The sequence below is a fragment of the Carettochelys insculpta genome, chromosome 12 (assembly GCF_033958435.1).
Source record: "Carettochelys insculpta isolate YL-2023 chromosome 12, ASM3395843v1, whole genome shotgun sequence".
Taxonomy (NCBI): Eukaryota; Metazoa; Chordata; order Testudines; family Carettochelyidae; genus Carettochelys; species Carettochelys insculpta.
In genome coordinates this window covers 38,149,405-38,165,600 of record NC_134148.1, presented here as the reverse complement: position 1 = coordinate 38,165,600, position 16,196 = coordinate 38,149,405, and the positions used below count along the sequence as shown (strand labels likewise).

Sequence of the window (16,196 nt, the reverse complement as noted above, 5' to 3'; positions counted from 1 at the left end):
ACCCTAAATGTGGATTCAGTAGATCTGACCACTTACTAACTAAGCTATTGAAAAGTGAAATGAGCCAGCACAGAGAAAAAATAGCAGTCAGCAAGGTATCTTCCCAAAGGGACAATGCTTGTAATAATTCAAAACAAGCTAACATAAGTAGGAAAGGAAAATGAAAACATCCCAGCCTTAGGCATCATTCTAGGTCTCGGAGTCCAACTTCCCCAAATACTTTCTGCTATCTCTGTCTTCCAGACAGCCACTTTGGAGCCTGTGTGCAAGAGGGGAGAGATGCTAGGCTGAAGTTAACCCATTGCTTATCTTGAACAAGGAATACTCCAGCAGCTGTTACATACAGACAGCCAATCAGAGTCTCAGTTCTCAGTCAGCACAGAACTGTGGAAGTCCTGGAATGACACCAATTTATACCCTAATTTTTCATATTCCATTATTTTTATTAACCCTAACCATGTACTCTAAACCCTCTTCAGTATATTGTTTGTTATTAATATACATGTGGTTTCTCTTTGATGTCAGGACAAATTTGAAATATTCTTCTGCCTCCTTACTATGGCGTACATTTTAAAGACACTCAACAGCTGGTTCTGGTGGGAGAACTTGTGGATGCCTGCCAATTGCACATGGGCCGATCTCGAAGACCACGATGGCCTTGTGTTTCCAAAGCCATATCAATTATATGCTGCGATACCATATGCTTTTGTGATGCTGATGGTCCGATTTGTGATAGAAAGGTAAGAGACCTGTATGGACTTTCGCTTTGTTTCCTTCCCATAGCTCCAAGGATATTAACAAGCTAAAAGGTGTTTAGATCTGCATGTCAGTAATTCAGAAAGATGGTGTTAATCAGTAGTCACACTAGAAAGGTACAGTGCAGGAAACACAGCAGGTCATAAAGGCGGAATACATTTATAGAAATTTTGCCATTATTAAGCTCATGTGATGCTCCATCTCCTGCAATTTCACAGTTTGAATCTTGCAGCTCAGTTTACAAAAATGGAAATTGATTGCTCATGTTTAGAGACTGACTTTGTTAGTCTCTGAGAGGAGATTATACTTTTCTCCCATTAGATGAAACCAACCCATGAAATATTCTGATGCTTTTTACTCACACTGCCTTCCTGGTCTAGCTCCTCCTTCTTCTCCCTGAGTCTTCAAATCAGGAGTGTAACACTGTGATACCCATGTGTGCAAAATGGAGCAAACCTACATGTGCTGGAGGAGTTGTGAAGTTCCAGATGAGCATTTCATGCTGTTCTAGTGAAGATAATTGTTAAAAAATCTGGCACCAAACATAGAACTGTTGCAACAGCTGGAATCTTATGGGACAGCTTGTGGTTGGCCTTTATAAGGTTGCAGCACAAGCTTTGCAAACATGCCCCACCCCACAACCCCTTTGATTATTTTTGTTTTAAAAAATGCTGTTAGGTTTTCATATCTATTCAGGAGTAGAATGGGGATATTTAGAGACCTGTATGCGGGAGAAATTTAAGGCAAAACCAGAGACAATCACTCGTATTAAGAATCAAGAATAATTTGAATGACCAGTTTATAGCAATTCAGGATTGTCTTCTCCTGATCAAATGCTTGCCCAACTTGCTGCACTGCCGTTTTGAAACTGCTCATCTGCTCAATTAGCCACCCAGTTGAGCAGTGTATATCTGCTTTTGAACAGGGAAGAAACTGACTGCTCCTCTGGGAACAACTCACTTTAAGCAGGCCACCAGCAGGAGCGAGAGGGGCTTATTCCAAGCAGACCAGCTAAGCCGCTCAGCCATGCTGGTGGCATATTGTGCAGCTGTGTGCGAGGTGGAGGATGAAGCAGCTGCTTCTGCCCTTTCTTGTTGTGGGAGATGCTGGGTTGTTTGTCAGTCAACCCAGACACCTCATGGAGAATGTCACTTGGCGAATAAGTAAAGTACCTTATTGATTTGAAGGTTCTATGAGACCGTCTAGGATAGGGGTCTGCAACCTGCGGCTCCAGAGCCACATATGACTCTTTAAGGACTCCTTTGTGGCTCCCAACATGCTAATTGCAAAGTAAAAAAATCCCCAAATTCCTGAATATTTTCGATACACGGTTAATATCTAAAAGCCCAATAATAGCTAAATCGCAAACAATATGTGATCTCAAGATGTTGGATAACTCCCCTTTAATATGTGCAGTGCATTGTGGGATATGATACTGTATCTCTGTTTTGAACATGTTGCTAATAAAGTCTTGATTTGGAAAAGGAAAGAGCTTGAGGCATTCCCGCTTTGAAGAGCAACAGGCATTTTAAGAAAGAAACCTGAAATTAAACATGAAGTAAAGTTGGCATAATTAAAGGGGAGTTGGAATGGCTTCAAAAAGAGGAGAATCAAAGATGAAAACAGAGACTTTCAGACTGAATGGACCCAATCCTTTGCATTCATATTAAGTTCGGCTGGACTCCCATTATGTCTCAGTTGCAATGAGATATTCTCCAACAATAAAAAATGCAACCTCAAGAGGCATTTTCTCAAAAAAACATACTACTTTTGCCGAACAGTATCCAGCTGGGGATGCCAGAAAAAAGCCTGTAGAGGAGCTGCTATGTAAAGCTGCATAAAGCAGAGTGAAAAAAAGAACACATTCACTAAATGGGTGAAATCTCCATGTAGCGTAACTGTGGCTTGTTTCTGTGGCAACTCAAGAGATCGTGAAACAAGGAATGCCATTCATGGATGGCAAATATGTAAAAGAGCGCTTATCAAAGTATCAGAGCAGCTGTATAGTGCTTTTAAAACCAAAAATGAAATTGTTTAGCATCTAGTGTGCTCCAGAGAGAAGGAAGGTTCAGGAGCGAAAGTCAGGAAGCCAGTGGTACAAACACACATGTAAAGTCTGTGGAAATAGAATATGTAAAAAGTTTGTGACTGTCCTGCAGTAAACACATACCATGTTACAAGTCCTTGGGTGTGCTATTTTTAAAACAGGGGTTACAGAAAGTACGGTTTGACATTATTTATTAAGGTCTGTCTCCGTATTCACGTGCATTTCAAAAAAAGTCTCTCTTTTTCTATTTTGGTTGCTGACTCCTGGTCCTTGAGAACAGCTCCCCTTCTGTAAATTACAGCAAAGGAAGTTTAGGTTGGACATTCGGAAAAACTTCCTAATGGTCAGGGTGGTTAAGCATTGGAATAAATTGCCTAGGGAGCTTGTGGAACACCCATCACTGGAGATATTTAAGAGCAGGTTAGACACCTATCAGGGATGGTTTAGACAGTGGTAGGTCCTGCCATGGGGGCAGGGGGCTCCACATGATGACATCTCGAGGCCCTTTCCAGTTCTAGAATTCTATGATTCTGTGATTCCTCCTCCTCCTCCTGACCTAGATAAGCAGTACCACATCTCTCTCCTCCTTGGACCTCCTAGAGCTCCCCTTCATATTTGGGCTGCCTCGACTCTTGCATAACATTCCTCCAATAGCAGCCCAGCTGCCCTCTGAAATCTGTAGGAGGGGAAGAGCTCACAACTTTCCTTAGCCATATGTAGCATTTCAGGACCATATTTAAATAGAAGCCATCCATCATGCTGTTGCATGAGCAATGAGATGCTGTTTTCTGCTGAACCAAGCTTCTGTTGGACAGACACTACTATCTTTTCTTAAGGCGGCTCTTCTGAAGATGCCCATAAATATTCTCTCTCTCCTATGGCAGAGGAAAAAAAGTTTCAGATTGAATTCCTTAGCGTCCTCAAGGGCCAGCTGAATGCCATTAACCATTGTACATTTTGAGAGATCTTTCCAATTGTGTCTTTTTCAGATATATTGCCATACCTCTAGCAAAAGCTTTAGGTATAAAGAATGTAACTCGAGTGAAGCCACAGCCAAATGCCATTTTTGAGAATTATTTCCGAAAATGCACAAAACATCCATCCCAAGTAAGGATTCTAATTCTTTTAAGGTGCTTTGGGGGACAGAAAATCCCAATTCTTAATGTTTCAATCAGCTATCCACAGTGACCTCATGCATTCAAGGGATGGGTTGCAGCTGATCCGTGCATGATGTAATTCACTTGGATTTCTTTTACTACCCTGCTGACAGGGTATGCAGCATCCAAAATATAAAACAAAAAAATAAAATAAAATGGTTTAATTTCTTGGCACGTTATTCTAGGGCAGATCGTTAATGTTACTTCTGCAGAAGATCAGTAATCCACCACTCTATTCGGAGAAAGCAGCAATGGCCATCTCTTGGTTAAAAACAGTATTTTGCTACACTTTAAAGGAATAAAATTGAAACAATAGACTGCAACCTTTCCGAATGACTCTTATGTGTTTAGTCACAGGCTGCATGTGGCATACAAATGACGCTGATAATCTGTGGTTGGTTTTGAAACCAAAACAGGAGTAATTAAAATAAGACTCCAGCATTTTGCAAATGCAGAAAAGGAGTCACTCTGGTCATGTCTGAAAACACTCACCTTCCTGGCCAGTATTTGTATCAGTCCCACGCCTAGGAGTAAGGGCTAGACCGATTCAAGGTTCTGTTCCTGGCTTACTTTCTCTTTACCCAGGGATGGCCAAAGATGGGCATACTTACGTGATCACACTTCAGTTGCATATACAAATCCTCTGCCTTGGGCAAGTATCTTGACTTTTCTACCTCATTTCCTCCTCTGTACAACAAAGGTGATAATTACCCACCTGTCAGCATGGAAATGTGCTTAATTAAAGATAAAAAAATTAAAACTTGACCCTTATCTCTGTCCAATAAATGAGAAAACTGAGGTAGAGAGGGATTAAGATTTGCCCAGTGTCATACAGCAAAATTTTTTGCAGTGGTGAATAGACTCCAGATCTACTTTGATACCACCCCCCTTCAGGCCTGTGCCTTAACTGCAAAACATCCTCTCTCACTTTATATTACATAAGCACAATGGCACTGACAGCTGCCGCAGGCCCCAGGGCAAGGTGTGAGGCTCTTAGTCCTGAAAGGGAGGGGCCAAGAGTGGAAGGGGCAGGGCCAAACTTAGTCAGCCTTCAGTGCCCCCCAGATGGCAGTGCTGGCTTCTGCCACCCCACCCCCAATTCCCTGACAGCTGCTTTCAGTTCAGTGTTTCAAAGGGTCCCAGAGCCCCAGCTGCTGCTACTGCCAAAGTAGCAGCAGTGGCGGCCAGAACTCTGGATCCCTTTGAAATGCCAGGCCTAGGGGCAGCTGCCCCCTTTAGCCCCCACTCCCCTGGAGTCTGTGGGTCTGCATAACCAAGTTTCACTGACTAAAGCCACTTTGTGGTGCATGGAATGTCAATGAGTAACTTGCATGGCGTACCAAGCTTTCCCCGCTTAAATCTCGTTCTGAGCAGTAAATGTTGCAATGATGAAAAACAAATGTTAACTTCCCAAATCCTCTGAGGCCAACAAACAGACAATTATTCTACTTCTAGGCCTGTAAATCACACATCTGCTTCATTTATATGCATAAGACCAAAAGAACTTGCATCATAAAACTGCACAATATGTCCATGGGAAGGGGCAGATCATTGTGTCCTTTTTCCAGATAATAATTGACAGATAACATGTGCATGTCAATGATGAATGTCCAAGAATTAGATCCAACAGCCATCAGGCAAACCGTAAATTGATAACATTAACTGGCTGTTTTCAAAACTTCTTATTTTGAGATGCTGGTCTTTAAAATACCAAGTCAGCAAAGCTAATACCTGAGGTAGATGTAGAGTTTTTGGTTTTTGGTTTGGTTTGGTTTTGTTTGGTTGGGATTTTTTTGCCACTGACCTTCTTCTCTCCTTTTGCAGTCGGAGATTCAAGGTCTGGCCAAAAAGTGTAACAGGTCAGTTCATTCGGTGGAAAAGTGGTTTAGGAGACGGCGAAATCTTGAGCTCCCAACGATGCTTCAGAAATTCCAGGAAGCTTGGTAGGAAGAGGAAAACTGCTTATTTTGATTATTCTGGGCCTGCATATTTCAAAGTAACTACTGATTTTGGGTGCCCAAACTGAGTTCCTCTTAAAGTAGGTTCATGTACTGCATCTGCACGGATACAGGTTGAACCTCCCTCGTCTACCACGCTCAGGACCTGAGCAGTCCTAGACCAGGGATTTTGCCAGACTGGGGAAGGTCAATGCTCCCCTGATGGTGTTCCAGCCCCTGCTTCTCAGCTTCCCACCTAGCTGTTGCCCGACCTCTGCAGGCTCCCCAGCCATAGCTGAGCTGCAGCTGCTGTTTCCAGGCCTTGGCCACTGGCTCTCGACCCCAGCCAACCACTCCCCAGACCCAGCTTCCCCAGGCCACAGCTTCCTGCTTAGCCCCAGCCATGAGCTGCTGCAAGCTGCTGCCCCCCCATTCCTAGGCTGCTGTCTTTCCAGCTCTGGCCAATGCTCCTGAGGCAAGGGTTTCTCACTGCCTCCCCACTGCCCAGGTTCCCTGGCTGCTGCTGGTACCCCCGACTTTGCTGCCAGCCCTGCTATGGCTGCCCAACCGTGGGCTCGGGCAGCTAGTCTACCTCCCCCCACCGCATCCCAGCCCCAAGACTCTCTGGTCCTGGAAGATCTGAGGTCCTGCCAGACCATGGCTGTTGCAGGAAGAGAAGATCGTGAATTTCAGAGTTTCAACCTGTATTGTATATTGACCTGTAAGATGTGACAAGCAAAGCACCTCTAATCACCAGTCATTTTTGCAGCTTTGGGGATCCCTTTAGCATGAAGTATAATAATTTTGATTGGTAGATTGAGACGTTTAAAAAAGGAAGGGTTAGAATCATCCCCATTTTATTGATGGGGACGTTGAAACATAAGAAAGTGATGGTACTTAGCCAATGCCCCATGGCAGGAAATTGAGAGAGCACATAAAATCACCATAGTCCTTTTCATTTACCTGGTACTGGGGATGTCCAAACCCAGGTTGGTTGGCATAGCTCAATTATTTTTGCTGTCATGGCCGTTAATGCTAATGCTTATAATATTGCTTTCATTATAACAAGAGCTACATAAAATCCAAATCCTGCTGGCCATGTTTCGCTAAATTTCAGTGGGCTTCCAAGCAGGATTCAGAGTGACTTTTTAATCTTACAATATTCTACCACATAATTATTTTTATCTTTGTTGCATTTCAGTAGCAATGTATTATTTGAGGAAGTCCCAAGTCTGTAGGTCCTATGCTTCATAATGGATGGGATGAAAACTTGTCTTGTGACTATGCTAATGTCTGAACTCCACTCCAAGTTAAACCACCATGCCGATGTTCATTTAATATGCATATTTTTGTGTTTTCACATGCACTCAATGTCATTTAATATCCATTCCACTTAATTAATGTTTTTATTTTTGAATCTAATAGGAAATGTTTATCAAACTGTACAGTATATACCATAACACAAAAAAGAGAGTTTTTTTTTAAAAGGACTTATTATATCAGTTTACTTCTTTAGGCTTGCAAGCAAATTGGAGTCATCTTTTTCTCTGTCTCCAGAGTGGGCTGATATTTTACTTCAGCAGTTACTCTTCTTTCTTAAAGCAATTTAAAATTTGCCCTGGCAATTCACAGAAATGTTCTGTTTTGTTCTTTGATGTGCTTAATATTTGTTCATAGCATGTAGCTACAGCACTCGCTGTCAATGGAAGCTTTCAGAGAACAGGAAGAAATTTTGATGTGCAAAAAAATGTTACTGAGAGAGAAGTTTTTGTTAGGCCTTGTTCAAATGTGGCTGCTGTCAGTGACAGAGTAGATGCTTATGGAGAATAGAGTGTGAACATAAACTGAAATATGTTCATATAAAAAGATTAGTTATGTTGGTAAAACTTTGCTAGTAATGACAAGTCGAAGTGATTTAGGATCATAAATGCTATTGTCTTTCATTTGAATCTCTGGGTGAGTTTTGCTTTGTTTTCTGGAATTTGTTCTAACTCCAAATTCATGGCAAAACTCAGCTGAGTATAAACTGAGACTCCAGTCCTGCAAAGATTTATGAAAGAGCTGTCCCATCAATATCAATGTGACTGCTCATATGCATAAATCTTTGCAGGATTGGAGTCTAAGACCTCAGTTCTGCAAGGTGCTGCACACAGTGGCTCCAACAGTCTAGTTGGTAGTCGATATCAAGTAGAGTGCCCCAGGGGTTGGTCCTGGCACCAGTTTTATGCAACATCTTCATTAATGATTTGCATAATAGGGTAGATTGTACCCTCAGAAAGTTCACGGATGTCACTAAGCTGCGGGGAGAGGTAGACATGTTTAGGGATGGGGATAAGGATATGGTGAAGAGTGGCCTAGACAAATTGGAGGATTGGGCCAAAGGAAATCTGCTGAGGTTCAACAAGGATAAGTGCAGAGTCCTGTACTTGAGAAGAAAGAATCCCATCCTCTGCTACGGTCTGGGGACTGATAGGCTAGGTGGCAGTTGAGCAGAAAAACACTTGGGGATTACAGTGGATGAGAAGCTGGGTATGAGTCAGTGTGCCCTTGTAGCCAAGAAGACTAAGGGCATGTTGGGATACATTAGAAGAGTATTGCCAACAGATCTGGGGAAGTGATTATTCACCTCTATTCAGTACTGGTGAGGTCATGTCAGGAATCTTGCATCTGGTTTTGGGGCCCACCACTAAAGAAAGGATGTGGACAAATTGGAGAGTCTAGTGGAGAGTAACAAAATGATTAGGGGGCTGGGGATTATGAGGACAGACTGAGGGAACTAGGCTAATTTAATTTGCAGAAGAGAAGAATGAGGAACTTGTTAGCACCCTTTCAGCTCCAAAGAGGATGGAGTCAGGCTATTCTCAGTGGTGGCAGATGACAGAATAAAGAACAATGGTCTTAAGCTCCAATGAGGGAAGGTCTAGGATGGATATTAAGAAAAACGGTTTTACTAGGAGTGGGGGTGGAGCACTGGAATGGGTTGCCTGGGCAGGTGGTGAAATCTGCATCCTTAGAAGCTTTTAAGGCCAGGTTTGCCAAAGCCCTGACTTGAGTAATTTAGTTGGGGATGGTCCAGTTTAAAGCAGGGGGTTGGATTAGATGACCTTCTGAGGTCTCTTTCCACCCTAATCTTCTATGATTCTAAAGCATTTAAGCACAAAAATAGGCCCATCAAAGTCAACAGGACAATTCACATACTTACAGTTGTAGGTACCAGCACCTGCCTGATCAGGCCTGCAGTGGGCTGAAAACTAGAAAAAAATACCCTCTATATAAACCCCAGTAAATTGGTTTTGCTGGCTCATTGGCTTCACCACTGACACTGGATTTGAGAGAGGGCAGTGCAGATCGAGGGACTGCTTTTGTTCATACATGCACTCGTAGGTTACAGCTCTCTCATCTTGTCTCAGGGGTTAATCTAAGTGAATTATTGTTAACAGAAGACCTGGCTATGCATTAATTCTAGTGTAGGCAGTTTCCCTGTCGGGAGTCTGTCTTGTCTCATCGCTGTCAGCAAGTCAAATCTGCTTGGTCATTCTTCGGCACTGTTTCTCAAGAGCCTTGTGAAACACTGGGATACCAAATATTCTCACCAGATTGTGTATCTCATGTCTATTTTTACTTCCACCTGAAATCAAGCTAACAAGCGTTGGTTGGGGGAAGTTACGGATTGAGTCAGACCGTCCCTAGGCAAAGAAAATGATTGTCATGGAAATAGTCATGGAAAGCTCCCGCCCAATCCTTTGCCCTTCCCACAATTAGGATCATTGCCTCCTACTCAGATTCTGGAGCTATTACAGCAGTCCTGGGCTGGCTGGAATTTACAGTACCTCTTTATTAGATCTGTAAGGAGCCATGTGGCTTCTGTTGACGTGTAAACATTGTTTTGAGATTTCAGTTCATGTTTAGCCTGGTTCGGATGAAACCTGTTTGACAGCCGTCAAGTAGCATGTGACTGTCACCCACAACCAAACATCAGGGTCAGCAAACACTAGCCCACCTGACCCAAGGGTCAACCAGAATCAGGTAATGAGACACAAACTTGCTCAGTCAGCTACACTTCTTCTGTGTTCTACCTTTTATGGTAAGTGACCAATAGAAGTTAATTTGATTTTTGAACCAAAACACATTGGCTAGTGGTGCCCTCCATGCCACATAGATTTTAATAGTAGTTCGTGGTGCTCACCACCTTGCAGACGTGTTCTTTGGCTGTTTGGAGAAATAGGATTGTGAGGGTGTTAGAGTGCAGGCCATCCCAGAGCATCCTCCTGTGGTTAGAAATGACGCCACAACTAACCTCTGCCTTGATTTCTCCTCACCTGGGGATAAGAAGAAGTCTAGGAAGACTTTCAGGTACTAAAGAGCCCCTCTTTGGAAAGCCTCCTCTATTAACCGAACAGGCCAGCACAAAAAGTCTTAATCTTTGGTGTTTTGCTAGGAGACAGGGTAGGTCTTAGTTTTTGTCCCACTTGAGTCCATTGCTTTGCTTCTGTCCAGGTCCTTTAACCAGCATGGTTTTCTTGAAACAGGTTTCAGTCCGAGAGTTCCATCTCTTGCTGCTAAATGTGAAGAATCTTTCCCCAGAGCCAGGATTTTGTGGAGACCCACAGTTCTTCTCAGGGACAGCCTGTGGTTCTTGACCGGCTGGCATTCCTACCACTTGTTTAGAGAACACTTTACTGGGACCAGACCTTCCTTGCAGGGGTGCTGGAACAATTTGTCTAGGAGAGGTCGTGGTGTTGAGAATCACTGGAGCAAACTCTAAAGCCTGTGTATAGTGGAAACCACTTCAAGCCAGGAAGGGTTGCAATACCCCTGTACTCCTAGTTGCAGCATCTAGGCTTTCTTGTGGCCTGCTAGCTCTCTCTTAGGGACGTCCTCTCTCTAGGAGTGTACCTTGTAGGTCCTTTGCCCTGTGAGCTCACCCACACCAGCTTTCTGTCCCTGGAAACACACATTTCCTCTGTCAGAGACTTTCCTCTAGGAGCACCTTCCTTGTGAGCCTATCTACCATCACTAAACTGAGGTAACCTTTATACTAGGTCCAGATAGTCTCAGAAGGGTAGCCTGTCAAAAAACAAACCCAAGCAGTCCTGTAGCACCTTACAGACTAATCATAAACTAACTAATAAATAATTGGTTAGTCTTTAAGGTGCTTCAGGACTACTAGGTCCAGATGTTCATTTACTAACTATCCTTTAAGCAGACACCTGGGGCAGTCAGTTAACCTCAGTGGGATCTTCAGAAGGCAGCTCCATGAAGACTGGGCCAGTTACCACACAACAGAAGAAAGTTCTTTTTTAAAAGGTAGTGGTGGAGAGAGACTATGCAATGGAAAGAGTTGGACAAATTTACCATAAGGTGGTGATACAAGTCCCAGCTATAACATACACTTATTTAAAATCAGATTGTCATTTGCTAGGGAAGTTCATTGTCTCGATATTTTTCCAGTGTGAAAGACATTGTATAAAGCCCTTCAGAAGAAAGGAGTTACGTTAAACAATTGTAAGAGAGAAATGTGCACATTCCTTGGCCTTAGTGTCGTCATGTAAATCCCTACGCCCTGGTGAATAATAACTATTAGCCGATGAAAAGAGAAATATTTGCATCATGGCAAGTGAGAGAGAATCATATAGTGATTGATAGACACAGCCAGAGGAGTGCAGTGAGAGGTAAAGCTGTACATTTATGTCTCTGTACATGTGCAGCTTCCAGACAGATTGACTGGCTGCCACAGCTCCGTTTCTAAATAATGCCTATGAAGGAGCAATAACTGTTCTGATTTTTGGGTTGTTTTTCTTTTTGTTTTGCAGCTGGCGATTTTCATTTTATCTTACATCATCCATTGCTGGATTTATATGTCTATACGATGTAAGTTAACTTGGGGGAGATTTTCAAGTCTCATAACCCTTTTAACTAAATTAGGGCACATTGCCGAGGCCTTTGCGGTCAGTAGAAGATTTCCCATTGACTTCAGTGAGCTTTGGGTTCAGACCATAACGCTATTTTTATCAAGTACAGTATTATAATTTAAATAACAGCCTATTTTTTGCACTCAGATTTTATTTATATTTAAACTTATTGTTATGGTTTCTCAGTCAAATGGAACTTTACACGTAACCAGCATTTTAAGGAAGAATTGCAGAAGGTATTTGTTAGGCAATGTGTGTTCCTTGATCTGTGGGTGGGTGATGGTTATACAATGTACCTCACCAATTCTATGTTACATAACTATATTTTTCGAAATCAAAGACTTTTGCTGTAACATTTTTTCATGGACAGAGTCATACAAAAATGACTGTTTTAAAACATGTTCACTGGGATTGCTATCGTCAGTGTGTGTTTTGTTAGTGGAAGAGTGGATTTTTCCCAGGAAGCTAATAAGGTTCTCAAGAAACATTGAAAAAATGAAATTACACTAATTCTGCGCAAAAGAAAAGGTTTGATGGTTTTGACTTGTGTTTGGCACTTTTTTTTTCCCTACACTCTGTTCATCTTGCTGATCATTCATCTTGCTGGAAAGCTTGTGCCTGGTAAAGATAGTGCAAATTCTAATCACATACCAAGGCGTCTTCAACAAACTGAACTTACAGAAGAAATGCGGTGTCATGAATGTTAAAATAGAAAATTGAAACATTTCAAATGTCCCCAAAATCTGAGAAATATGGAATATCAGATGAAGAACTGGAACTGGCCTATTAAAAGAGGGATACATGATGACTTTAGCATATAGTTGACATAGAAAATGTACTGTGAGACAATAACTGATGCGTGTGTTTCATCCTGGAGTCATTGTTTAAATATTTCTGAGCTAAGATTGACTCACTACTCAACTTCTTATTCTTTATGTGGTCCTGTCTTTCACAGAAACCTTGGTTTTATGATACATGGCAAGTGTGGGTTGGCTATCCATTTCAGGTGAGCTCTTCAGAACTGGAGTCATGATCAACATGGTATTTCTGTTCTCCGCAGTGAAAGGAATAGCCTTTTCAGTTTGGATAGAAGCATTAGCTTTTCATGTAATTAAATGACTTCAGTTTCAGTTATCAGATGTGTGAAGATGTTCAATATTATTTGCAAATTAAAATTTATCAGTGCCTTTTTTTTAATGTTACAAAAAAAGAGAAGCCAATACTCAGAGGGCTTCCCTGCCCACCACCTGCCCCCACCCTGCCCCCACCCACCTCCAGTTCTATGGCTGAGGCTGCCAAAGTGCTGGTACACAATACTAGCATAGAAAAGCACAAATGTTGATGGACTTGCTATATTTTCACTGGTTTGCAAGCAAACTTGGGTGCACTCAGTATATGGTTAAGCTCACTGTTGAAGAAGTCATGCTAGAAACTGGAAGTGGAGCAGCTGAAATAACTGGGAGTTTTGCCTGAGTAAAGTTGGAAAGGTTTAGCTCTCAGACTGTTTTGCTCCTGAATAAAGCTCATATAATAATTTTCATTTTCATATTCATATGAAGAGGAAGAAAAAACATAGTACAGGCTGAACCTCTCTTGTGTGGCACCCTTGGACTTAAGTGGAGTCATACGAGAAAATTTGCTGGACCAAGGGAGGTCGTACTGTCTAGCAACAATACCAACACTTCCACTGCTTACTGGGCTTTTCAAAGACCTTTAGGGGTAAATTACAGCTAAATAACAGCACAGAACACTGGGAGCCAGGACTGTTGGCTGGAAACAAACTATGTGGGACCACGAGAAATTTGGCCACACCCAAAATGAGTGGGTCGCCTGGCTTACTAAAATCATGTTGGATTACGGAGTTTGCCAGATGAGTGTTCTGGATTAGAGAGGTTCAACGTGAATGTAAAATTCAGTGGATTTTATTTATACATCTGTTGCAATGCATTGAAATGACTAGAAAAAAAAGCATATTTTCTTTCTTTGCAGACCTTGCTACCATCTCAATATTGGTATTACATGGCTGAGATTAGTTTTTATTTCTCTCTGTTGTTTACCCTGCGTACTGACATCAAAAGGAAGGCAAGTATTTGTGATTATTTGCAATTAGGATCTTTGATTCTCTTATGAGTTCCCTTGTGTTAGGAAAATGCTGTGGTGAGTGCTGAGATAATCAATGCTTGAACCTCCCGGTCAGAAGTGGTTTGCTGAATATAATATGGCCACAATGTCCCCATCCCTTCCATGTGGTGTGCACTATGGAAGATAATCTGTCTGGGCACCCAGAAGTAAACCCCACCTATGTAATATTCTTTTGGGGGGAGGGCACAAGGGGAGGCAGGCAGAAGGGACAAGGCATATCTGCCACCCCTGGAATAACTGTGGGTATACTATAAGAGGTATCCCTTGCCCCTGCAATCAACCAGCATCACAGTTATATCAAATCCAATAAATGGGGAGTTGGGATGAAACGGGTTGTCCTCCCACTCCCAAAGCACAGGCCTCTACCACCTGAGCTGGTAGCAGGTCATAGAACCTCTCTTCGTGGGATCAACCACTAGAGTAGGGTTTCTTGGCCCAGGGGTCAGGAGTCAACAGTGGGACATCAGAATGTTTCAGAGAGTCACCCAGCAGCGGCTTGTGGCTCTTGTCCCATGGGGCTGGCTGGGCTCACCTCCCCGGTCTGGGCACTGCAACCTCTGGGGTCCATAACCAGCCAGGTTTAGCACAGCCATCCTGATGATGGGAGCCCAGGTAGGTCAAATTTGAATGAGTGGCACTACACCCTCAGGAGCCAGGTCCTAACTCCACTCACACATGTTCTTTCCAGTCCACACAGTGGGGCCACACCGGAGCAGCACTGCAACCCCAAAGGTCACAAGGTCCAGAGCAGGGAGCCAAACCCAGCCTACCCAAATTGCAGGAGCTGCCCCTGTGGGCAGAGTGCAGGCATGGTGGGATCCAACCACCCCCTGCAGGGCTGAAACCACTCCAGGGCCTCCACCTCAGGCTATCAACATTGGAAGATGGGACCAAAGCCCAAAAAGGGTCCGAGTCACTGAATAGAGGACGTTGTTATGCTAGAATTTGCACACGGCAAGCCAGTACCTTGCATGAACTCTGCTTCCCCTGCAGCCTTCCTTTAAGATAGCCTGCTGGCATCTGCTGTTCCACTTTGTTTTTTAAATGTATGGTTTGGAAAATAACTGTTTGTGCTTGACGTATTGTGTTTTATTTCATTTATAGGACTTTATGGCCCACGTCATTCACCATTTGGCAGCCATTGTTTTAATGGCTGGTTCTTGGTGCAGCAACTACGTTCGTATGGGGACTTTAGTGATGCTTGTACATGACACTGCAGACTTCTGGCTCGAGGTAAACCTCACATTCCATTTTTATCTGTCCGGTTTGGTTCAGTGTTTGGTCCCCACACTCCCTCTTTTCCCCTTTCAACTTCAGTAAGAAATGTTTTTACAGATTTTTAAGGCCCAGGGGACCATTGGCTCCCCTCATCTGAGGTCTTGTCATTGAATAACTTTGGGCAGTTGAAAACAGACAGGAAGAGAGGTCCCGGAGCTAGAATTTCAGCTGTGTACCTTGATCGTTCTTCTTGTGCAGTCAGAATGAGAGAAAATAGGCTCAGCTGATGGGCAGTTTGTAGTGGTGGGCAAATCTCAAGAGGTTTGGTGCAGATTAGCATCTGAAATGTTACCCAGACATGCCTAGCTCCCTAGGCATTTACACCAGAGGCCTGACCCTTAGTGCTCTCTGAGTGTGACGCTCCTAATGAGCCACACTGGGGGAATCTTGCCTCTTTGCAACAGGGCTAGCAAAAAGTGGTGCTTTCATGAGTGGAGTTGCTCTAGATTTATACCAGTGTAACTAAGAGTGGAGTACAGCCCAGGAAGCTTTGTCCACACTTGGAAACAGCCCTGATTCAGTTATCTGAGGTCTGGAATTGGGGTAGCTGCCCTGGGGATGACAAGGGCTAGCATCAGTGTAATGGATGAGGCAAAAGCATGAGCTCTAGAGTGTGAATAAAAGAGCCAAGTTGGAATATATCCTCTGCACATCAGGCACTGTGGGAGACATCAGCATGCCCTTTTCAGGGAGGCCAACACATTTCTCCAGGCCCAGGGCAAAAGAAGGCTAACTCTGGGCTCCTGAGAGGGGCAGATCCTCAGACAGAAGGGGCAGGGCTGACGTCTAGCTTCCCCCAGCCAGCCCTTTAGTGCCACCCAGGACTCCAGTCGCAGTTTAAAGTGTTCAGGGCTCTGGCCACTGCTGTTATCACTGTAGCAGCAACAGTGGCCAGGAGCCCAGGATCCTTTTAAATTGCTGGGCCCTGAGGCAGCTGCCCCCTTTTCCTCTCCTGTCACTCTTTGGC

The 16,196-nt window shown here is 43.4% G+C and overlaps 1 protein-coding gene across 1 annotated transcript in view; it reads left to right on the top strand.

Annotated features, from left to right (window-relative positions):
- The first annotated feature begins 540 nt into the window (after window positions 1-540).
- Window positions 541-16,196, top strand: part of CERS3 (ceramide synthase 3) — a 42,969-nt gene continuing 27,313 nt past the window's right edge. The window contains exons 1-7 of the mRNA XM_075006838.1: window positions 541-740; window positions 3,793-3,910; window positions 5,785-5,903; window positions 11,711-11,768; window positions 12,765-12,815; window positions 13,799-13,891; window positions 15,056-15,184. Of these exons, the coding sequence (XP_074862939.1) occupies window positions 559-740; window positions 3,793-3,910; window positions 5,785-5,903; window positions 11,711-11,768; window positions 12,765-12,815; window positions 13,799-13,891; window positions 15,056-15,184 (750 nt within the window). The 5' untranslated portion in view covers window positions 541-558. The remainder of the gene's footprint in view (window positions 741-3,792; window positions 3,911-5,784; window positions 5,904-11,710; window positions 11,769-12,764; window positions 12,816-13,798; window positions 13,892-15,055; window positions 15,185-16,196) is intronic.